The sequence below is a fragment of the Acanthochromis polyacanthus genome, chromosome 7, assembly GCF_021347895.1.
Source record: "Acanthochromis polyacanthus isolate Apoly-LR-REF ecotype Palm Island chromosome 7, KAUST_Apoly_ChrSc, whole genome shotgun sequence".
Lineage (NCBI taxonomy): Eukaryota > Metazoa > Chordata > Actinopteri > Pomacentridae > Acanthochromis > Acanthochromis polyacanthus.
The window spans coordinates 31,397,665-31,422,637 of NC_067119.1; the positions used below are offsets into that span (position 1 = coordinate 31,397,665).

The window sequence follows — 24,973 nt, forward strand, 5'->3', positions numbered from 1 at the left end:
TCAGCGGTATATTGTGAAACAGTTTTAGACACATTTATTTATTCCTTAAATATGATTTCTGAAAGGAATCAAAGAGTTTTGAAAGATGTATTGAAAGTAGGAAAATGTGAGGAATAGATTCTATGAACAGATCCCACAGCCAAAGGCATTACGAGAAGAAGTTTGGATGAAAATGATGTCATTTTTGCTCTTTACAGGCCAGTCTTTTACCTTCTTAATCATGTTATGTTTTTAGGTTGTACATTCGATTCTTGTGATTGCAATTTCTCAGGAACACCGAGAGGGATTTTTTTTTTTCAAATTTGGCACAAATATAGATTCAAGGATGAGCTGGTCAAAGTTGTTGTGGTCACTGTGAATTCATAAAACACATTTTTGACCATGATTCAAGAACTCATGCACTCAGTATGACAAAAATTCACACCAAAATCTAATAGATTAAAATGATGAAGAGATGACTTTGTTTATCCAAAAGGCCAAATGTCAAGTCTGAATAAACATGAATGTAAAGTGCAACTTGATTGGTTGGTGTAGTCATACATGACTGTAATTGTACTTTTATAAGAGTTTGAATTACGGAAAGACATAAAGTAAATCACTGTTGCTTTAGAGTTTCCATAAATTGAAAATGTGGTAAAATAATTATGGTTTGGTGCTTTCATATTAACATCTGTAGATGTATCAGCACTCCAGAAACCACTGCACAGCTTGTTTTCCACAGCAATATTTATTTATAACTTGTCAAGTCATATAAGACGGGATTGTTTCACAAGCTCTCCTGAACAATTTCTAAGGGTTTTTTTTCATGCAGAAATAAGAAATATAAGGATTTGATGCGTTTCTTTTTCACTTGTGGTTTAGGAGTAAGTTGAATAGCGTTGGGTTTTGTACTCATAATTGGTGGACAAAAATTTTACCATGATCTGTGAGAAACGACTTCACTTTTCTTTTCTGATATTTTACAGTCAAACTGATTAATACATAAATGTTGGAGTAATCTGCATTAGGAAATAATATAATTAGTTGCAGCCCCGCTCTAGGTGATCTCCTGATTATTAAAAGAAAAAGAAAACAGTTCAACAATTACTCCCAAATATTGGATGTGAAAATTTATCAGTAAAAATGTTGGCTTGTTTTTATTAAAATGTGTAATCCTGGAATCTGTTCTTTGGAGCTCAGGCAGATTGAGAGCTTTCGGGTAAAGCCAGTTTTAAGGGAAAGAAAGACTGACATTAGGCAAAACTGTGGAGACAGATGGCTAATTTATTCAGGTTAAAGTTTATGTAAGTTTACAGTATGTGGACACATTTCAGTGGCCATGCTGGGCTTTATGGAGGTTTCTCCTTACATACCCAGGGCTTTAAATGGCAAAAAGAAAACACTCATAAGTTTGTTTTTACAAAGATACCAGCTGCAGAAGGAGACAGGTGTGATGTATATGAGGCTGGCCCTTGGTCAGGGTCAGATTTAAGCTGTTTAGGTACTAAAATCATTTATGATGCAGCAGATGCTGTGTTCCTCCCATGCCAGTCTGTATTTGTTTGAATGTGAAGTATGTTGGATGTCTTTCTGCAGCGGGATGGCTGGGTGACTTTGATCTCTGACTTTGGGAAAACATAAAACTATTTATGACTTGCCTCAAACTTCCAAGCTGCCACATACGGCGTGTTATCACTTCAGAGGAGATTTATCTACTCTTGTGTTTGTCCTGTGTTCCTCTGCTCATCCCTTGTCACTCTAATACTGAGTGAGTAACTTTGTTACCACGGTAGCACGGTATGCTTGGCCAATAAGAAGCATTATCTGCAAGCTAAACAAGTTAGAATTAAATTATTGCACAAATAAGGTTAGTCTCAAGCTTGTTAAAGCCGAGTGAAGGTAAAGTAACCTCACTGTGCAAATTGTTGCTGCATGACAACAAGTCAGTATGTTTGTTTAGTGTTTGCTGAATGCGTTTTTGTTTGTAATAAAACAACATGCACACTTTCATAAAAAACATCACTTCTGAATGAAGCTGACCTTAGGCATTAGATATGAGCTGCGGTCATTGTCATCAATGAACAGGAATGAGTGAGTCACACTGATCTCCTCTGACTGTTTTCTCTGACCGCAGTAGAAACCTTGAGCCCGTAGGTCAGTCATTTAAAATTGATTTAACTTCTCCATTTCCATGTTGACATACTTCACTGTTAACTATGGGGTGACTCACACGGCCATTCTGCTGACTCTTTCTGCTCCATTTGCTTTAAAAATCAAGGTGTGTCTAAACTTTCCACATACACATACTGAGAAGACCTTAATGGTGTTTGTGAGCCAGTTACATCGCTCACTGCTCATAAAACAGAGCTGCAAGACGCTGGTTTGGCTTGAACCTGCTAGTCAGCAGAAAACTGCTGTATCACTTCAGTTCCACCTAACAAAATTTTAGCCATACTGGCGGTTTCAGATTGTTTTATTAAAGTCAGTTGTTCACAATGAAGCTGTAATAGCCGTTGAATTTATTCAAGCGCAAAACATGAAAAATACTTAACCAATTGAACTGTGAGACGTGGAGGCTGAGAGTTTTAGAGAAAATGGAAAAATGGAGGCCGAGGTTGGGGATGTGGAGAAGTTGTTGGCTGGCAGAAGAAAGGTGTAGCCATGATTTTAAAACATACAAAGAACAGCATCTTGTCAGAGTCAGGTTGTTGACTATAGCATGTGTGCCACATAGATTAATTGAACAATGTAAGCAGAGAGTGGGAGGAAGTGGCCGGGGTAGATATACTGCTGGAGAACAGGAATGATGAACCTCAGGGGTGTTGGATGGTTTGTACTAAGCCACATCTATACACACACACACACACACACACACACACACACACACACACACACACACACACACACACACACACACACACACACACACACACACACACAGACGAGCAACAAGAAACATGAGGAATAGCAAGACTAGCAAGAGAAATAGCAGAAACATCAGGAATTTGGGACGAATCACAGCCTAGCCCTGATAGTTCTTTATATTTACAAATAAACAGCCATAGGGGAAATAAAAAAAGATTATATTTACCATGAAAAAGTAACTTTGTGCAAAAAATGCAAGGTGAAAATGCATCTTAAAAGATCATTTCCTATTTCAGTGAAAAAGTATTGCACAAATATTGACCAAACTGTCAAGGATGAATACTGTAAAGGAGATTATCCCTCACATCATGATTTTCATGGCCATTCAGATTCTTTGTTGTCTGCACCACAGAAAACCAACCCAGGAATTAGCCTGATTCTTAAACCCTGTGAGCATTTACAGCCCCATCTTCCTTCCAGATCTGGACCATATACAGCACCTGTCCCTTGTTGTAAACCTGCGCTGATTAAAGGCTGTGAAATGTCACATCACAAGATAATATTAAGTAAAAACAGCTCCCTCATCACCACATAGGAACTACAGCATTTAGACTCAGTTAGTTGGACTTACATATATAGCACCACTTGCAGAGAAACTCACTCATGTCCATTATTAAGAGATTTAATGTGTTCGTGGCTCTGCTGCTCTACAACAACCTTGGTTAAAAGTGCACTTAACATGCCTTTGTGACTACAGTTCACTTGGTGATGTAGAATGTACTATATGTCAGACATAAATCACAGGTTTAACAATGAAATGTTCCACATTAAAAGTCAGTATTGCTTTCCTTATTCTTTACCTCACAGAGTGACTACGCTGTGGGTGGATGTGATCCTGAGTGCTTCAAAGCGGCTGAATAACATGTTCTCATTGTGTTATCATTCTGTTTCTGTTGACACGTAGCTGCACAAAGATAAAACAGTCATCGGATTAATACTTTCAGTGCCACATCTAAGTGTTAAACAAAGACATCTGGACTTGTAGCGCTTAGATCTACTGTGACCTGGATGACTGAGAATCTTCACAGACACGCTCTAAGTGTCACCTCCATGTCAGACATGGCTCATGTTAATTAAATCGCTGTTTTATTCTTAGTAGTTCATAAACACATATATTCTAAGCTTTACAGAGATGACAGTGAGTAGTAGAAGGAGAAACTGTAATGTCTTCTTTGTTTAGGTGTCACTAAATAAAGCTTACAATCAATACAGCAGAGTACACCTGAATCAGTTAGTCAATTAGTAGATGTTGTGATCAACAGAAAATTAATCTCCAGGTATTTTGGTTATCAGTTTGTCATTTCAAAAACAAATTTTGCAAAATTCAGTTTTTATATTCAGACTTTGATGCATTTTTTTTGTTGTACATGACAGTAAGGTGAGCATGTTTGAATTTTTGACTGTCAGTTGGACAAAATAAGATGTGAAGATGTCACTTTTGGCTTCAGGTAATTGTAAGAGACTTTTATCAAATGATTATTGAATTCAAAGAAATCAAACTGGAAGATTCATTTACACCCAGAGAAGTCATTAGTTGCAAACCTGCATTGAAGTTTGGAAGCCTAAAAGCCTTTAAAAAAAAATAATTATGCACTCTGCATGTTTTGTGGCACAGCGTCACCTGAATAGCTAATAGTCAAACTGAAGGCAGTTTAAGTGTCAGGCAAAAATCCTCAAAACCTCAGTGAAACTTGAGTGCAGTGATCTTGAGTTCCTGTTATTACCCTCCCAGTAGATTCCCCTCTCTGCGTATCTCCTCTCTTCTACCTTCCCCGGCGAATCTGTCATTTTGGCTTCGACTCAGACTGACAGACTGTAGTAAAGAGTGAAACACAGAGAATGTGTATGTGGGTTTCTGGCAGTGACATCTCCTCCCGGGCTGGCCAAGCCTGTCTAGACCATAATCCAGAGCTCCTCCTGCGCTAGACGCTGCGGTGTGCTGGTTGACATTCAGAACAATATAACATCCAAATCCTGTGCAGACAAAAAGTAGCAGAATGTATTTCACACATTATTGAATTGCATTAGATTGTTTCCAGCGAGTTTTCTCACACAGTGTGGAAACTTGCTTGTAATTTTAGAACATTTTCTGCTGAGTTGAAGAGGAGCATTAACGAACCAAGAGGGAATAAATGAAAGCGCTGAGATATAGCAGAGGAAAGTCATAGAGAAGTCATGGAATTCTACATTAGGGCCACAGTGGGAACACTGCTCTCACCACCTCTTGCTGTTTCTCATTGTCTTTCTCATGATTTCGTTCATTATTTGTCGTACTCACTCTTTCTTTTGTGTATTTAATATAGATTTTCTAACCCTACACTGTATCCACGCTTTCTCACCTTTGGTTCCACATATCTAATTTCTGTCACATATCACAGTGTCTCACCGCCGCTCTCACTCCTCTGACCCTTGATGCAGGTCCTGCTGACAAGAATGTGTCTCCATGGTAACTATAACTAAGCCCACAGTTGCCTAGACGCAGGGTTTGTGCACTGGGGAGAAGTGCTGATGCCAGGGAGAATCTGTTTACTCACGCCAGCAGAGACACAGCTTACACCTCAATAAAGCCGGGAATAGTTTTATTATAACGGGCTCCTCTGTCGATAGGGGCCTGCTTATTTACTGTGTTTACGCTGTGGGCTTATTGAAAAGGAAGCAGTGCGTGTATGTTTGTGTTGGTGGTGTTGAGGGTGGGAGGCTGGTGTTCTAGAAAACAAGGCTGAGAAACAAGAGCTGGTTCTGAATCGGAAATGTTCCCAGAATAAAAGAAGAAGAATGTAACTGCTTTGCAATTACACAAATTAATTCATACGGTTTTGACCCTATACTGGGCATCCATCCAAATCAATGCATGCACATGAGTCGTGTTTACTATGCTCTTGATCAGAGATGGTGTTTAGTTTTCTAACTACTTAAACAAAAGACAATGAAGATGCAGTTAAGTTTAATTAGTGTGCAAGAGGAATTTCACATAGGGAAAACTCTATGAAACATGACCAATTCCCTGCAGCTTGGTGTATCCACAAAGAATCTTTGATGTCCTTTGGTCTGTGGCTAAGTGTGTTTACTGAAGGATTCCAAAATCTTCAGGTACTTGATTATATTTACAAGAAAGTATTCATTTTACTAAGCAAATGCATTTGACAGCTATAATTACATTACAAAGTAGGATTTGGCATATAAAACACCCCATTAAACAATACGCATTTCTATAAATCAATTGGCCCAAAATGCTTTACACACATTAATGCATCAGTAATTACAATTTGATGGTTCAGTGTATGGTAGTAAACCATTTAGAGGAGCTGTTTGTCTGCATAGAGTGCTTTGCTGCTTCAACAGAGCTCTCACCAGCTATTCCTTTAAATTCAGCTGCAACTTTATGATATTCCTTTTTGATATTTAGTTTTTATTAACAAGGTGTGTTTCTTTATGCGTGCACATTTTACAAATACTATCATCTGCTTCAAAACAAATTGAGCATGATGATAGAAACGTGGCCATCTGTCTGTCCGTCTGACCCCCACATGCTCTGTATGAGTGTCAGGTCAGGACTTGCATCCTGCTAAGTCATCTACAAGCAATTCTTTACAAAATCAGTCATAATAGGTACGTGGTAATAAGTGACACACACATTCGGAATTGCACTAATTGCAAAGACAAGGGACATTCTTATCAGAAGAACTACTTGCTAAATCAGTGAATGGTTTCTATTGACACTGCCCATTATTAGAGAAGGAGATGACTAGATGTGGAATTTTTTAGCACAGTCATATGATTTCAATGAGGGGATTCACACGTGTTGTTATTATAGAGTGATTTTTGTTATAGTTTATTTAGTAAATAATTTAATTCAAAGTCAACACATACACTACCATGCAAACATTTCGTTCAAAAGGGTTTTCTAATAATCAGTTAGCCTTCCAACACCATTAGCTAACACAATGTAGCATTAGAACTCAGTGATGGTTGCTGGAAATGTTCCTCTGTACTTCTATGGAGATATTCCATTAAAAATCAGCTGTTTTCAGCTAGAATAGTTAATTGCCACATTAACAATGTTTAGACTACATTTATGATTCATTTAATGTTATCTTCATTGAAAAAAACTGCTTTTCTTTAAAAATAAGGACATTTCTAAGTGACCCTAAATTTTTGAACGATAGTTTAGGCTACAGCAGACGTGTTATTTCCTAAAATAACATTTATTTTCATTAAATATAAGGTTAATTTATGCCTCTTGCGAAACAGTATATTAACAGTCACTGTGGCATGTCTTGATAAACCTTACAGTGAAAAAAGTCAGATCACTCAGGAATAGGTGTGGTTCTGTATAAACAGCTGTTTACAAGCTGTGTTGGCTAAATGAAGCCTAATTCTCCTTTGCAAGTCTTCACCGTGTGTTTACAGTCAGGTACGGAACTCTTTAAAACATGCACTAATTAAGATCAGTGTATATTAACCCAAATTTGGGCATTTGGCCAATTTTCTTTCTCTGTGTGGAGGAGGGGCAGGGCCCACTAGCTCACTGCTCCATTTCCATGTGGAAAGCCCTGCTTCAAGTACATTTTGTTGATAAATGTAATGAAAAAAGTAACTAAGGAGTCAGATGTTTGATTTTTGCATGGCAGGAGGGAGGTTTTTTTATGCTAGGATCAAATAGTTCCCACACCTTTAAATTCCTACTCACATCACAGATTTGTTTGTCAATTCAAATATGTTTTACTTTGTGCTCATTACTTGATGTTTCCTGAGCTGATACAACAGCCATTCAATCAGAGCTTTGCTGGCAGTATAATAAAAGTGGAGTTCATTCACCAGAGCCACACAAAATGCTTCAAGGATGGATAAACCTGACATACCTGTAGTGATAGCTGCAAGTCTACTTACATGAATATGACCTCTGTTGTCAACTGAAAGTGATGTCAACCGAATATTTACACCAGTACCTACGATATAATCAACTCACTCTCCCAGATAATTAACACCTAACAATATAATGATGAGACTGGTTGACAAAGTGTGTTGCTGGCGCCTTAAATCTGCCAATAACACACTGGGATTTCGCTTCCAGTGCATTTTTTTTTCTTGTTTTTACACAGACATTATGAGAAGAATCTGAATAAGGATGAGATAAGAAGCTAAATCAATACAGTGAATCACAAGTGGGATCAGAGTCGATAAAACCGAAAGGATACCCAACCGGAGGGTACACATATGGTCCTGTGATGCTGCCATTGACCTTGCAAGCTGAAAGCAGAGGTCAGCCACATCTCCATCCATCTCCATCAGTCCTGCTCCAGTCTATTCCTCCCAGCTGCTCTATTGTCCTCGGATGGCCAAATGACTTTGAGTGACCTTCACACCCACACTCCATCTGATAAAGCAGACACACTATGGACACACCCAGATCCCAGTGACGGGCTGTCAGTGCCTGGGCAGATACTGAAAGACACAAATTGATCTCTTAATGCACACCCACTTTTTCTTTTAACCTTCAACAACAAGATATGACACAACAGAGTTTTTGGATTTGTAAAATTGCAACCAAAATGAAAAACATTTACAGTCTGATGGCCTGAATACTCTCTATAATGGCTCTGGTCCATTGTGGTTTCCCATTTTCTGTCTGAACGACAGCCACTGCACACTGAGAAGCAACAATGTCCAGAAAAACTGTTTTCCTGGTTAGTAATGAAAGAAGTAGTGCTTTTGATGAGAACTACATTTCTGCCATTTTTGCACTTGATTGCTACAGAAAAAAGAATGTCCTTGTTTCTGTTCGATCTGCAGTGTCATTGTATTTTGTTACATTCTCTCTGTATTCTTTGACCCTCAAAACATGAGGGGAAACATCATTTTGTTGTACGTGTCATTGGCAGAGAATCTACTGGTGAATGGAGGAAAGAAAATGTTTTGGCTCAGTCAAGGATTTGTGACACAGTTGTACAATATGTTAACTTTAGATGCGCCAGTTGAATGAAGATATTACCCCCAGTGGGCAACTCAGATGAAGTCATCTGCATTGTTGGTAGATACTCACCACTGCTATCAGAAGCACTCCACATGTCCTTCCGTCCATCTGGCCAATATTAATTTAGCCCTTGCCAGAGTTGCTCAGGTCTTTATACTTGCTCAGTTCTCCTTCATTCAACTCACTGACAGTGAGAAGTGGCTGTTTGCTTGCTGTTTAATATATCCCTGAGTTTATTTACCTAAAGGGAGACACTAGATGTAAATAGATTAACATTTTTGACTAGAACTTATCAAAATTGAAACTTCTCCACTTACAATAAGACAATGATTTTTTTGTATTACAATTTTTGAAAGATGTTATATTTAAATATGTAGTTGTGGGGGGAAAATTATTGTTACCCTGTTTTAAGGAATAAAATGTTCTGTATATCGTGTTATTAGTGATAAATGAACTGACCCCTTTGTGAAAACCTTCATATCATTGATAAAAAGAAAGGTTTTGTATGAGTAAGAGCTATTGAAATGAAGATTTCTGGTTTGAGAACAAACTCATGTTGAGAAAATGACCTTTATAAATATGTATTCCATATTTTTTATTGGAATTACATGGGCATCTTCAGAAATAGTCTTATGAAGCAGAATGAGCACAACTTTCCATGTCTCCTGATGTAATTATGAACCTATTCACGTACAGAACAATAACAGATGGTAAAATGCCTCGTAGATCAATAACAATCAGTGCTCTAAACATTACTTAAAGCTAAGTATTACACCGCTACATAACCTGTCCGAAGACACCAGCAGCCCTCACTGTCTCCTCTGACAGATGCACCTTCCATAAACCTCCCATAAGGCAACTGCTGCCTGACAGACTCCTGGAATTGAAACAGCTGACAATAAAACTCTTCTGTCTGTCTGACCCCAAACTCACTCCTGTCAAATAAATCCACGGCGGGCACTTCTTTGGATCTGTTTACAGGGGAGGTGGTGACTGCTTTTTGATAGTTAAAGATGGATGTCGTTGATTTATGAGTGAGTGCAGATGGCCAGTGCTGTCTGCCTGCTTTCTACTAAAGATAGTGTGAATTAGCAGGAATTGCAAGATGATTTCACAGTACACTCACCAAGGAAATGACAAGGAGTAAGGCAGGTATTATATTTGGGTGTGTGTACATTGTATACATGTAGTGTATGATATGAGTGTCTTTGTAGTTCTGCTCTGTGTGGGTCGTCATTTGAAGGTTTGCAGTGCATCCCTTATGACTTGTAAATTAATTATTAGCAAGCGCAGGAGGGTATTCTGAATCAATTTAAATATTACACACTATGGCTTTGTGGTTGTGTCCTTTGTTGTTAAATTGAAACATCCACATGTGAAGCAGCGTTGGATGATGTGTTTCAGTCCACACAGCAGTAAAAAGCACTCCAGTTCTGCTTACCTCTGCAAGGCTGCCACTCTTCCATAGGACTAACTGGGGGTCGGCTAATGGGATTATGTGGGTTGGAAGCCCTCATAAATGAAGTCCCTGGTGAGGAGCGGGGAGCCCCAGCTATCCCTTAACCCTCTTTAAAGCCTTGCCTTTCACAGTCAGTCAGACAGCCACACTAAGACTGCACCAGCTCTGCTCTGTGCTTATAGGAGCTGTGCTCAGGGCGCCGACTGATCTAACCAGGATGGCATTTCCCTTTGTATCAAAAATGAAATTTATATTCATCATTTTTTAAAGATTATTCCTAAAGCCGTCTGGCTTTACTACATTGTATTTCTGAGGCAGACAGGGAGGATACAGGCCACGGGTCACATGTGAACCCAGAAAATCACATGGCTGGAGCAGACTGATATCAGTTTGCTGATATTGAGCTTTTGTATGAACAGTCATGCATTTGGCTGTTTGCCATATCCACTCTGTATCCTTGTTATATTACACTTCTTTGGGACTGTTAAAGACCCCCTCAGGTAAATAATGATGTTTTTTTCATCTTGTCGACATGTCCATGTGGTGTTTTTTGTATTCTGAAAGACATGTGCAAATTAGGTAGTCAACTTCATGCCGGAGCATGAGCCTATGACAGTCTTAGAAACACTGACTCTGACTTAGAGGACTTCATACGTAACAAACTATAAGAACAACACCCTGAACTTACTGGAAGATTACAATTTGTCATTGTGTAGCACATAGTGGTTTTACTGTGTTTGAACAGAGTGGTAGGTGAGCTGGCATGCTGGAGCTGCAGCAAGTAGGATCACATGGATGGAGGTAGAGGCAGGGACTCAACAGATCTGCACATTCTGAAGGAGACAACCGTGTAGACTTCCATTTAGGCCATTTTAAAGCAGGAATGGATGCAAAATATTTAACTTTGATACACAGCGATGGGCTGTGTATCAATGAACTTAAAAAAATAACTTTGAGGGTGCTCAGATGAGATAAGATGAACTTTATTGATCCCTCACTGAGAAACACAGATGTTACAGCAGCTGGACTGCACAATAAGGCCGAAAGAAGTACAAGAGGACTAAAAATAAAGGTATAATAATTTAAAAAGTCTCACAGAGACAATACACCTGGCATGGTGAACCTAAATGTGGATATCCACCTTTCATAGCACTCATACTTTGTTCCTGAGGGAAACCGTTTTTCATTTTGCTATAGTTGTTCTCCTTTTTAACTTTATTTGCTGTTCTTAAATATGCTGAAACATTTTCTTCTTCACAGTCCTTGTTGTGGTGGTGAATTAGTAGTTTCAGTAGTACTGTTGCTTCTCTGTGGAATTACTATAACAAGGAGCAAAGATACATCATCGGAACTGCAGAAATTGCAGCTCCTGTTGCTATACGGCTACATTTTAAATCTAAAACTGACTCTTTTTCCATTTTTTTAAGCAGTTCAATGCAGTTGCTGTATGTCACTTGGTAGCTTCTCTTCTCTGCACGTGCTACTCTCTTGCTTATTGACAGTTTGTGTGTGTTTGACGGTGTTCCTGTAGAAATGTGAGCTCAGACGGGGCAGAGGCTCGCCGCAGACTGAGGGAATGTGATGGATTGGTGGATGCTCTGCTGCACGCTCTTCAGTCAGCTGTAGGGAAGAAGGATATGGATAACAAGGTAGGACAACATCTGGCTCACCCACCAAAACACATATAAGTTCATTAGTCTTATTTATAGCAGTGAGATCTAATCTAAAGATGCCGTGGAAGTGTAGCCATAGTTAACACCGCCCTTGTCTGTTTTTTCTCCCAGTCTGTGGAGAACTGTGTTTGTATTATGAGGAATCTGTCCTACCACGTCCACAAAGAGGTGCCAGGGGCCGAAAAGTTCCAGGACCCGTCAGCGCTACAGGCCCCTGGATCAGTGGGACCACAGAGGAAGAAGAAGGATGACGCCGGCTGCTTCGGAGGAAAGAAGGCCAAAGGTGAGGGGTAGAAATAAGAGAGAGAAGTCTGATCATCACCAACCAGAATCACAGATCCGGGGAATTTTAAAATTAGATATGACACTTCAATGAAACACCTACTCTTGCTCGCTGCATAGTAGTAGAAAATTTAAATATATAAAAAACATACGCCTTCTCTTTTTTCATATCTGTAGGATGTAAAAATAACTGACAGAGCAGAGCAGTGATTCACACAGCAGCTTTCCTTTTGTGCCCTGCTGCTATTCATTACTGATTTTGTAGACACTGAAGAAAATGTCAAAATGTAATGCTACATATGATCACATATACAGAAATATGGCTGGATGGATGTACAAAATACAATTGTGGGACAACTTGGGAGATCCAGTGAAGGTATATCTAATGTCATTTCACAGAACTCTACTCAACAGCTTCCCTTTTTTACATTTGATTACATTTTTAAAGCTCTTATCTCTTCTGTTATTATCAATTCCAATTCTTCAACATCAACTGTATTGTCTCAGGTGATATTTGATTTTATATAACAGCATAAAAACTAGGAGTCGACCATTTTTTGACCTCTGATACTCAGCTTTTTTAAATCGATTCCCAATAAAGTATATTTTGAATTTGTGCAACTTTGGCTCTGATGCAGCCGCCTCTCTATCTGTAGTCACCTGCTCACAACACTCTGTGATAGCTTACCTATTACAGCTACCATACCGATAGATAAATGATCTCTTTCAAATACACATTAATAAAACATAAAATGTAATTATGCTTTGTGTTGTAGCTTGTGTCAGTCTAAATTTTAAGACTCCATGCAAATGTACATCATTTTCAAATATCAGTTATGAGATTCCTTTGTTACCAATAATTCAAATCTGTCCAAAACACAATCATATCGGTCAACCCCTATTAAAAATGTCACCCGATTAGGATATGATCAACCCTGTTAAATATCCCTTATCACTGTGAATCATCCCCACACGTATAGAGCAGTAGGGCCTCCTGCTTCTAATGGGCCGGAAAGCAAATTACCATCCATTTTGATCATTGATAAACAGATACTTACCCTGATAAGTGCATGTAAAATGAGAGCAACCATTTAGTACACTGACAACACTCACAACAGGTGCAAATGTTCAGGAAAAAAATGTAAAAATGTCTAAGTGAAGGCAGCACATACAGGGACACTTATTCAATTCGTCAACAAAATCAAGGCCTCAGTTTGCTGAAATGACAGTTGGCGTAAATGAACACTCAAAAACAGCAACAGTAGTCACAATTGTCGGAGCATGATGAACTTAAACCAAGTCCAAAACTCAACACGACTATGCTGAAACTTCCCCTTTGTCAAATGACAGAGATAATTGGACGTCTGTCATTGCAGCCTTAAGTAGCATCGGGAGGTTTTTGTCGTTATTGACTCTGCTTAACAGATGCGCCATGTAGGTACGTGTTGTTGAAGACGTCTTAATCAGTGTTCTCTGGGGCTGTTAGCTAAATGACGCTGTTATCTCTCTGCTGTACAACAGTAATGGTTGCCATTAATCAGTCAGCCAATGAGGTGTGACTACCCGCCAGTGACCCTTCACATCTAACGGCTCTTCAGAGAATCGCATCAGTTCAGGGGTCAGGACAACACCCAGCTTACATGTATACACATTCACCAATTAACCACATGAATACTTTTACACACACACACACACACACACACACACACACACACACACACACAGAAAGAGAGAATAATGAGATGTGTTTAGCGGCTGCAGACCCTGAAGGTGTTCTTTCAGAGAAGAGGCTCAGGTACAGAAACAGTAAATGCAGCTATAAAGGATCATGAAGGAGGGTAGTTAAGCAGCACTGCTGGCAATATTCATGGTAATTTGTTACCTTAAGCATGCTAAGTTTGGCCTCCTCTCCGTTTCAGTGTCATATTCAGTATAAAACATAACATTACGAAGAGCACGCACATTGCAGCTCATGCTTTGTTTTTGCTAATAAACGGTTTGATTCTTGGCGGTTACTTTCATCTCTTTGAGCACATTTCTGTTCTTCCCACGCAGTGATTTTAATGAAGCACAAACGCTGGTGGTTTGTGCTGTTTTTCTATACATGTTTTACTGTGACTCTTTATGCTGCGTTCCTATCCGACAGCGGAAGCACATTCTTTTCTGTCTCATTCTTTTCTTGTGCTCTTTTTCATTATTTTCTCTTTTTCGCTTTTGCCTGCTTATCTGAATATCTTTTCCTTTATGTTTCACATTTTTCTTACGATTTGACTGTCTCTCTGTCTCTCCCCTCTCTCTCTAAAAAGCCATCCCACTGATGCCAGCTCTTTGAACAGGCTTCCCAGTGAACACCTATGGACTGCTAATGGCTTACTATCTGTCTCTTTTCAATCTCAAAAGAACTCCTTCTTTTTCCCTCTGTGTTCTCTCCTTCTTTCTGTATTTTGGCCTTTTTCACCTCCCCTTTCACTCTTTCACCTTCACTATTCAGTTACTTCTTTTTGTCAGAAATTCAAAAAAACGTTCACATGTGTTGCACAGCCTCTTGACACTCGCACACACGTCTTTTTCACCATGCCTCTTCTCTCTTCTCCTTGCTTTGTGTTTTTTGGCATTGCTGCTGCCTCCTTGGCTAACTATAGAGGAATGGTTTAATCAAGGTGAGTGCCCCCCCTCAATTCTTCTCACTTCAGTTCTCCTGTTCCTCCATCCTCCTCCTCCTTCCCCCTGGCTGTAGAAAATAGTTAGAAGTGTAGAAGTAGTGTTGGTTATCCTCCAGAAACCTGAAAAAGTTTCAAAGACTTCAGAAAATTAGGGTGTTTCATTCATTCCACATGCATACCCTCACCATACCGACCTACCGTAGCGTCCAGTATTATTCACTCCACCTGTCCCAGACTTTCAGTTTGTTAGAATTAGTTTTTCTATAGATCCTGTAAAACAGATAAAAGGTAAAAGGAGTGCTTGATTAAATTACTAAGTTCGTCTGTTTTTGTCAGGTTGTTAAGTAGAGCTTGACTAATCAAATGAGGCAAAGATGCATTGATGACAATTAAAAGCAGAAATCTATCTCTGCGCTGAGGTCTACAACCTTTTCGACTCCAGATGAGAATAATCTCAACAACCAACTGTCACTTTGGATCATTTTGTGTTATGTTTAAGCATAGATGTCAAGCTCTGCTGCAGACCCTGTTTGTGTGCGTTTGTGTGCATTTAAAATTCAAATGATGTGGATGTTGGATGCTGAAACAGGTTTGTATGAAGCTGTCAAGATATCGCTCTGTGGTTTGTTGTTCTTTGGGACATTTTGAAAATTCTCTAAACATGCAAACATTTAGAGGTTGTCAATGTTTTTACCAGGAAAACGTTCTTCACTATTTGGAAAGGCAAACTACCTGAACATATTCAGAAATGTATTTTGTAATTGGCCCATTATTTTCACACTCTGAACCTCTAAACACATGAGCAGGTTTGAAAGCTTTGAAAAATTACCAAAATTACAACATTAAACAGAGCCAGCTGAAAATTGTAAAAACAAAAAGAATCCTAGGATTATATTCATGCCTGCGGTTCTGTCTGAAAAATTAACCAAATGTAAGCTGAAAACCTTGATTTTTCCTAAAATCAATTCATTCTGTGTGTCTGGTGTGAAAATTTACCAAAAATAAACCACTGGCACAAACCAAATACTGTAAAAAAAACTAAAAGTTCTTTGCTCCTGAGCACAAACAAGGAACCATGAGTGACTCAGATCCAACCGACAGTCACACGGCAAAAACTGTGTCACTTTTTAAATTGCAAGCTATGTTTATACAGAACAGAGAGGATACAAGTATGAAAACATATTAGATAAAGACCAAATAAAACATACTTGAGTAGTAATATAAATCCAGTATGGGTCTATACAAGTTGTTGGAAGATGCATGGGGAAATATCTGTCTAGACTTTATATGCAGTAGTGTGAAAAACATTATTTGTAGAGGTTGTAAAAATATATTACAGTAAAATATCTATAGTATTCAGAGCATTTTTTGTTTTTGTAAAATATATTTATAAAAAGAAATTAAACCTTTTCTTTTTATGGTGACATTAAACTTTTTATTACATTTCTGAGTTCCCTCTCCTCCTTCATGGTTGTCCTCTTTCTATAGAAGGGCGAGACTTTATATTACAGTAAAAATGAGCCAACAGTAGCAAAATATGTGACAGCAGCAGAAAACGACCAGAAATTAGTTGGGGTTCAGAGGTTTAATGTTTTCAGACAGCAGTGATGGTGTTCTGTATTTTAAATTTGGCCAGCAGGGTGCAGTTCTTACACCACAGCTGCCAACTACTTAGTTTACCAACAACCTGTCATACGTGAAGCGTTTCAGCTATTTGTCTGTTCTAGTCACATAGCTTAAATACAGAGATCGTTGCATAGAATACACATTTATCAATATGTCAGGATTTCTGTGGCAAGGTTAGCTAAACAATGTTTTTTTTTCCCCAGAACTTAAAGCTTATGTGACTTCAAGTGGTAAACTTTTGGATTTTAGTGCTTTTGAAAGAAAAAAAGAGAGGAAAGGTGGTTCACAGTTGTAGAAGGGCATTGTGTTAACACAAAAAAAAGAAACTGAAATGATCTTGTAATTACAAGATCTAACTATGAGATCAAGGTAATGCAGTTATGAGGAAAGATTAAGGTGGTTTTACATACATTGCAGGCCTCCACATGTGCAAACAGATGCTAAGTTATATAATGCTGCCTTGCCCCATTTTTAGTCCATAAAACTTTCCCTTTTTTGGTGTACCACTGGATGTCCTGAAAACTGTTAATGAATTACTTTGAAACTGAAGAAATCCTATGGTTCAGAAGCGTTCCAATTCCTGCCCCTGTTAGTTTATTGTACAATAACTCCTAATTATGACATAGTTTTCACATAATTACAAAATCTTTAGAACTACGAGATCTAGTAATGATGACATTTTTGCTTTTTTTTATAATGTTTTTTGCATTATAACTAACATAATATTATGAAGAGTGAAGTTGTACATTGTGAGCCGACTCAAAGTATCCAAATGGAATATTCTGTTGATTCATTTTAAAATAATTCACATTAACTTCTCTTTAAATAAGTCATCAAATGCTACATTTACAATTGGACGAACAATAACGATCTGGTATCTTCAAATTCAAACCTTATGCCCTGGGAAAGCTGGGTTAGCAGCAGCTCAAATGTATAAGTTTGTTTCCTGAAGGGAAGTTGTGTCTCAGCCTCGAAGGAGAACTTTGTAAGTCCTTCTTCCCCTGACCCCAATGTCCGGAAATTTTAGTTCCGTCTAGCTGAGAAATCTGCCATTCTGTCTGTGTATCCCTGTTTTGTCCCATGGGCATGTCCATATGCATGTAAGCTCACCATTAGCTGGCTGAACTGCAGTCACCCCCATCCCTCGTACTCCATTTCCTGTCTGCCACTGCTTTATTTAAGGTGTTTAGCTGCTCAGGAAACACTGCTGATAAGTTGTGCAAGTGTACGTGACTGTGATAAGACAGTGTGGTTAAATGTGTGAGGGTGTGGTGTTGCGTTCTTATAGTATGTTTTTGGGATGTATGCCAGTTTGTATATAATAGACAGTGTGAATTCTATATGTGTGTTTGTACATCAAGCTTCTAGCTCTGTGCAATGAAACATTCATGCGTTATTGCTGGTGGGACCGATGTGTGTATTTATCAATTACTCTAATCAGGATGCTTTTGTTAAATTTGGTGTAATTTTGTACATGTAAATCTGCCATGTCCTGAGCAGTTTATAAACCATCTATATATAACTTTATTGGTGTTATTATTGTTTTTTAAGAAGCATGAAAAATTGAATTTTTTAATACATTCTTTTAGTACAAACTGATGTCACCCTTTTTAAATCCATACCGGTCCAACCCTGGTGTCTCTCACATTGTCCTTTTTAATCCCAGTGTCTTATAATATGACACTGACATCACCTTTCCTCCTCTCTTCTCTATACAGGCAGAAAAAATGGTGAGAACGACAAAAACTACGACACATTGGATCTGCCCAAGCGCACAGAGCCGTCAAAAGGTAGGCCCTGGTCTGTCAGGCAGAACGTCCCCCTGGTAAAAGTAGCCTGGAGGTAGCTTCACATCTGGAGAACAACTGGTTTGATTGGAGGCAGGTCAGGTGTGTTGGTCAACAGAAGCGTGGGAGGCCTTTAATGGGGAAAGAGCAGTCTGTTATTTAGCTGTTGATTTAGCTTTGTTTGATGGTTTTGTGCCTCCAGTGAGACAGTCGATTGTTGGCAGCTTGTGAGAGCATCAACTCTGTAAGCCCTCTTTTTGTCAAATACTGCAACAATGCACTGGGACACAACAGGCAATAAAAAGGCTGCCTGTTATTAAAGTGCATCTATTGTTGTGTCTGTTGAATTGCACTGTGCTGTAATTTATTAGTGAATGTGCAGCCTGGGAGCGGGCGATACGGACTTAATCTTCTGTCGCAGTGTTCGAAAATTTTACGTCAGGATGAAAGCAGAAACAATGATTAACTATTTAATTAATTGATCAATTAGTTGATTAATGAAGACAATACTTGACAAATTACAGAAAACATTTGAGATTCTGTCGCTTTCTTGCCCAGAGTGAGATGCGAAGATTAATAGCACTCTCATAAACAGCAGATATGAACCAAACGGGACGGCCAGCTGCTGCTTAGCTTACCACAAAAACTACTAACAAGATTTAAACAGCCATCCTGGTTCTGCCCAAAGGTAACAAAATCTTCATATTAGCACCCTGAAGCTCCCTCATTTGCTCACAAAACAGAAGCTTATGAGCTATTACCCATTTTATACAGGGTCACATGTCCAACTATTTCTTGGCTGTGAACAGTAAATTCTTGACGTCTCCTCTGGTTGCCAGGCGAGTGTACACCGGACTCCAAAAAACACTTTGGCACATCACTCACTCATAAAACAGCACTTTGTCATTTGTATGCTTCAGCCTATACACAGTTTAAATAGACTAATTGTAATGTGTTAATTAGCAAGCTTTAGAAGTGCTGGCCAGACTTCATGCTATGCTAACATAGCTGTTCTTTTTATGGAAAATGAAAATTGGTGCCAGTTGCAGCCCCAGTTTATGTAGCAAATGCGGCTTGAAATGCAGCTACCAAAATATTAAAACAGCAGATAAACTGACAAGGTAATGATATCTCTTTGTCCAATCCTGTGATTTAAATTACAAATCAAACTACTTCATCTCGTTCATTAAAAACTTTCATGAACAAAACCGACTTCTAAATTGGTATATAAATGTGTCGGCTTCATGTCTGCAACATCTGACAGCAGCTGGATCCATATCAGTGTCTCCAAGCAGAGAAAGCTGCATTTATTTATGTACATTTACCAGCAACGGTTACTTCCTTGTTTCTTGTAATTGTAAATTATCTCCAACATAAAGACACAGTCATTACAAACTAACAACACTGTGTACTTTTCTGCACCTCAGACAGATGAGTTGTCACACACAGAGTATCAGTTCAATATTTTCAGTTAAATAGCTTGGTACATAGATGCTGTCATTCGTTTGAATCCTGAGCTACTTCGGAGCTATCAAGGTATTTTTATTTCACTGTAAAGCGGTTGTTAGATTATCATCACACATGGACTGAGTTTTCAGTGTTTACAAAATTCCAAATATACCAGATTGTTAGTTGTTTGAACTGTTGGATAAAATGCTGTTAGTTTAGATTTAGTTTATTGTTTATTAGTGCATTATTATGTACTATCTGTTGATGTACCGTCTTGTGTGGTTGACAAATACTGTGTGCATATTGCTGCTCTTTCCGTCACCATGGTAAGTATGTCTGAGTCAAGCTGTGATGTAGAAGTAGCCTGTATCTGAATGACAGATTGCTGCCACTTTAACAGGCTGATGCAACCAACAATATCACATATCCCATGTCTGAAAAGGCCTATAGATAAAGAAACAGTACCATGGTGATAGACACCATATTGCATTGTCTGCTCCTGAACTGTAAACATGATGGAAAGATGCAACAAGAAAATCTCTCAGTATCACACAAAGCTTGATAGACAGAAGTATTTTATTTATTTCACTGAATGCAGCGCTGTTGGGAAGATATAGCTATCTGAGGCTATGATCTCACCATGTGAACTCCACGCAAGTGTGCTTTTATTGACCGTAATCAGAGAGTAGTCCACTCCACTCCACTCCTCTCCATCTTGTAATGTATCATATGAAGAGGTAAGGCAAGGCAGCAAACAGGGGTAGAGCTTTACCCCTAGATCCTGCAACTGATTCTAGCAGTAGTGTGTGACTAACTGTGTGCTGCTTTGTGTTTAGTTTTTGGCACTAACCGGCAGTTGTAACAATAAACTCAAATTAGCATGCAGTGCACAGATCAGTACATCCGGATGGTAATAGAATGTGTATTTGCTCGTGCGTGAGTCGGTATGATGCTTTACTCTGAGGAAAGGTGTGTTTCAGAGCGTCTGTCCCTCTGTCTCGTCGTGTCTGCAGAATGTGCCTGCACACCTTTTTGTGGTATTTACACATCAGCACCTTCATCAATGACTAGTGGCAGGCACTCAAAGTCAATATCACTTCCTGTTTGACTGCTAATTAGCCACATTAACGCAGCAAAGTGGGCTCTCATTAAACGAGATCACAATTAATTGCTGTGCTTTTCCAAGTTAAGCCGATTTTGCCTTTTTTTTTTTTTATCTCTCCTAAAGTAAAGGCAAGCAGATGAGCTCCAAGGATGATAATTAATATTTTCCACTCGCTGGGTTTTCATGGGTAAAAGCCAAGCTGGCACGCTGCATCCGAGGATCTATAGCAGTTACAATTGTGCTGCGATTACGTTACACAATGTGGAAACAACACCCTTCGGAGTTTTGACTCCAGAGAAAGCAATTATCGTTATAGGCCTAAATGTCACGCACAGTTGAAATGAGAGGAGGGGTTCACGTTGTAGAGAGTGGCCTGGCATTTTCCTGCTTGCAGACAGACAAATCATATTTGACGTTTATTAGCTCGACACAGAGGCGAGTAACAACAGTGAGATGCATGGATAATAAGCTTAATCACCTCAGCAAAAACACACATTGACTTTTAAAGCACATTTTTCTTCTTCGGGAAACATCAGAGGTGAAAGTGCTTCCGACTGCAAGGCTCTAAAGGTGTTCTGGGTGCCTTGTTTGTTTGTCTATGAAAATGTGTGTTTGTGTGGTTCGGGCACGTACTCCACCCTACACCAACACAACTTCCCTGGTCATCTGTGGAGGGTTTGCAGGGAGAGCGAGCGAGAGAGCAGCTCTCATTTGGTGGCGATGGCTAAGGGAGATAAGGGAGATTACATGTGTATCCCGGTCCTGATCTGATGTCAGACAGAGAGAGGTCAATGCAGGGAGCACACTGGACCTGGTGGTGGGCAATGATTAATCTTTTTGTTTGTGTGAGGATGTGTATGTGTGGATGTGGATGTGTATGTGTGTATATGTTGAGGAAACAAAGAGAAGGAAAGAGAGCCAGAGAAGAAAACCAGGTCCGATTGGTATTTTTTAGTTTGACAGCAGTTTCAGTTATGCTATTGTCTGATATACAGTATGTTTTGTGGGTTGACAATAATAGCCCGTTTTAAGTAGAATTTTGAAAAGTCGGTGATTCCAACTCAGTACAGTTTTGTCAAATTCAGTGAGGGTCCCCCCACGGTCTGCTAGCTGTCAGTTCTGTGTGTGCTGAGAGAAAATCTGATGCTGGTACACAGCTCTGGCTCTGTCAATGAAAAACAAAGTAAGTACACACGTGGACAAAATTGTTGGTACCCCTCAGTTAAAGAAGGAAAAACCCACAATTCTCACTGAAATCACTTGAAACTCACAAAAGTAACAATAAATAAAAATGTATTGAAAATTAAATAATCAAAAACAGCCATTACTTTTGAATTGTTGATTAACATAATTATTTAAAAAAACAAACTAATGAAACAGGCCTGGACAAAAATGATGGTACCTCTATAAAAGATTGAAAACTATTTGACCAGAGTGACATGATTAACTCAGGTGTGTCATTTAATTGACATCACAGGTGTTTCCAAACTCATAATCAGTCAGTCTGCCTATTTAAAGGGAGACAAGTAGTCACCCTGCTGTTTGGTGAAAAGGTGTGTACCACACTGAACATGGACAACAGAAAGCGAAGGAGAGAATTGTCCCAGGACATCCGAAAAAAAATTATAGACAAACATCTTAAAGGTAAAGGCTATAAGACCATCTCTAAACAGCTTGAAGTTCCTGTGACAACAGTGGCTCATATTATTCAGAAGTTCAAGACCCACGGGACAGTAGCCAACCTCCCTGGACGTGGCCGCAAGAGGAAAATTGATGACAAATTGAAGAGACGGATCGTTGGAATTGTATCCAAAGAGCCCAGAGCAACCTCCAAAGAAATTAAAGGTGAACTCCAAGGCCAAGGTACATCAGTGTCAGATCGCACCATTCGTCGTTGTTTGAGCCAAAGTGGACTTCATGGGAGACGACCAAGGAGGACACCACTGCTGAAAAAAACTCATAAAAAAGCCAGACTGGAATTTGCAAAAACGCATGTTGACAAGCCACAAAGCTTCTGGGAGAATGTCCTTTGGACAGATGAGACCAAACTGGAGCTTTTTGGTAAGGCACATCAACTCTATGTTCATAGACTCAAAAACCAAGCATACGAAGAAAAGAACACTGTCCCTACGGTGAAACATGGAGGAGGCTCAGTAATGTTTTGGGGCTGCTTTGCTGCATCTGGCACAGGGTGTCTTGAAAGTGTGCAAGGTACGATGAAATCTGAAGACTATCAAGGCATTCTGGAGAGAAATGTGCTGCCTAGTGTCAGAAAGCTTGGTCTCAGTCGCAGGTCATGGGTCTTCCAACAGGACAACGATCCAAAACACACAGCCAAAAACACCCAAGAATGGCTGAGAGAAAAGCGTTGGACTATTCTAAAGTGGCCTTCTATGAGCCCAGATCTGAATCCCATTGAACATATGTGGAAGGAGCTGAAACATGCCATTTGGAGAAGACACCCATCAAACCTGAGACAACTGGAGCTGTTTGCTCATGAGGAGTGGGCCAAAATACCTGTTGACAGCTGCAGAACGCTCATTGACAAATACAGAAATCGTTTAATTGCAGTGATTGCCTCAAAAGGTTGTGCAACAAAATATTAAGTTATGGGTACCATCATTTTTGTCCAGCCCTATTTCATTAGTTTGTTTTTTTAAATAATTATGTTAATCAACAATTCAAAAGTGATGGCTGATTTTGATTATTTAATTTTCAATAAATTTTTATTTATTGTTACTTTTGTGAGTTTCAAGTGATTTCAGTGAGAATTGTGGGTTTTTCCTTCTTTAACTGAGGGGTACCAACAATTTTGTCCACGTGTGTAGCTGTGACCGATCTGCACTATTCCAGTGTGCACATTCAAATCTGTACAAGTTCATGTTGGAGAAGAGAACACCGTTCAGGCATATGGATTCTGTAAAACGTCTTGAGACAATTTGACCTGTATAAATACAGGTCAAATGCAGGTGCTATATAAATAAAATTGAATTGAATTGAACATAGCAAAGAGGAAGACGGACATAATCGGGCACGTAGTAAAATATCAACAATCCTTCTCCACCTATAAAGCTGGGCTAACTGTTTTTTGGTCACTATCATGAAGATGAAAAAAGTGTCCGAAAAGCACAACAGTGACTCTCAGTTGCCTAATTCTCCTCTGTGCTCACCAGCTAATTGCTTCCTCTGCCATTGGGTGCTGAGCAGGTAGAATACAGTGAGTTCATCAGAAGTTTTTCACTGAAAATAGCTGCCTGCACTGACTGGAAGTCTGTTTGATCCGTGATATACCTGTAAAACCAAAACAATAGGCTAAAATAAAATGCTAATTTGCTCCATGCAGATTCTGCTGAGTTTGGTGATAATTTCTTGTGGGTTTGTCACCAGAAGCAATCCCTTTCACTTTACATGTCATCATTCAATATGTGGCAATGTGTGGCCGTTGTTTTTAAAATATGTATTTATTTCTGCTGCTTTAAAATGTTGCCATTCTCATTCGAAAGAAATGACAAATTCTCACAAAGTGTTCTTCTCACGATGCACTGAGTCCATTCTTTGAAGGTTAGACACATGACATTATTTTCAGGCATTTTTTGCAGCTCCTTAAATAATGCAGTGACATGTTTGGATATGCACTTATTCTCCTTCTTGTTGAGGGTTAGATAAGAAGATCGATGGATGACAGTTAGCCTTCCTCCGTCCAAAGCTAAAACAAGAGTGTGCCGGCACATTTTACATTGTTTCTTTAATTGGTGTACAAAATCACTGTAAGTCCCCACTCTGTGGTTTTACAAAGAGTGATGTTTGACACATTTATATATTTCTCTGGCATGCGGGAGTCTCGTTATTATGAGGAAGCCAAACAACCACCGCACTAACTCTCAACCAAAAGTAAATATTGAGTAAGTGATTACCGGTACTAGAACTGCCACGAAACACTCTAAAATTGATCTGTTGAATATTTTATTATTATGGTTATTTTTTGTGTATTTAGCAGTTATGAGGACAGAAGATATCAAAAATCTGTCCTTGCTAATAAATACACAACGTA

At 39.1% G+C, this 24,973-nt stretch overlaps 1 protein-coding gene across 1 annotated transcript in view; it reads left to right on the top strand.

The window, feature by feature from the left end:
* arvcfb (ARVCF delta catenin family member b) overlaps nucleotides 1-24,973 on the top strand; it is a 158,593-nt gene that overhangs the window by 84,870 nt on the left and 48,750 nt on the right. The window contains 4 exon segments of the mRNA XM_051951034.1: nucleotides 11,869-11,986; nucleotides 12,122-12,293; nucleotides 14,935-14,952; nucleotides 18,300-18,371. Coding sequence (XP_051806994.1) covers nucleotides 11,869-11,986; nucleotides 12,122-12,293; nucleotides 14,935-14,952; nucleotides 18,300-18,371 — 380 coding nt within the window.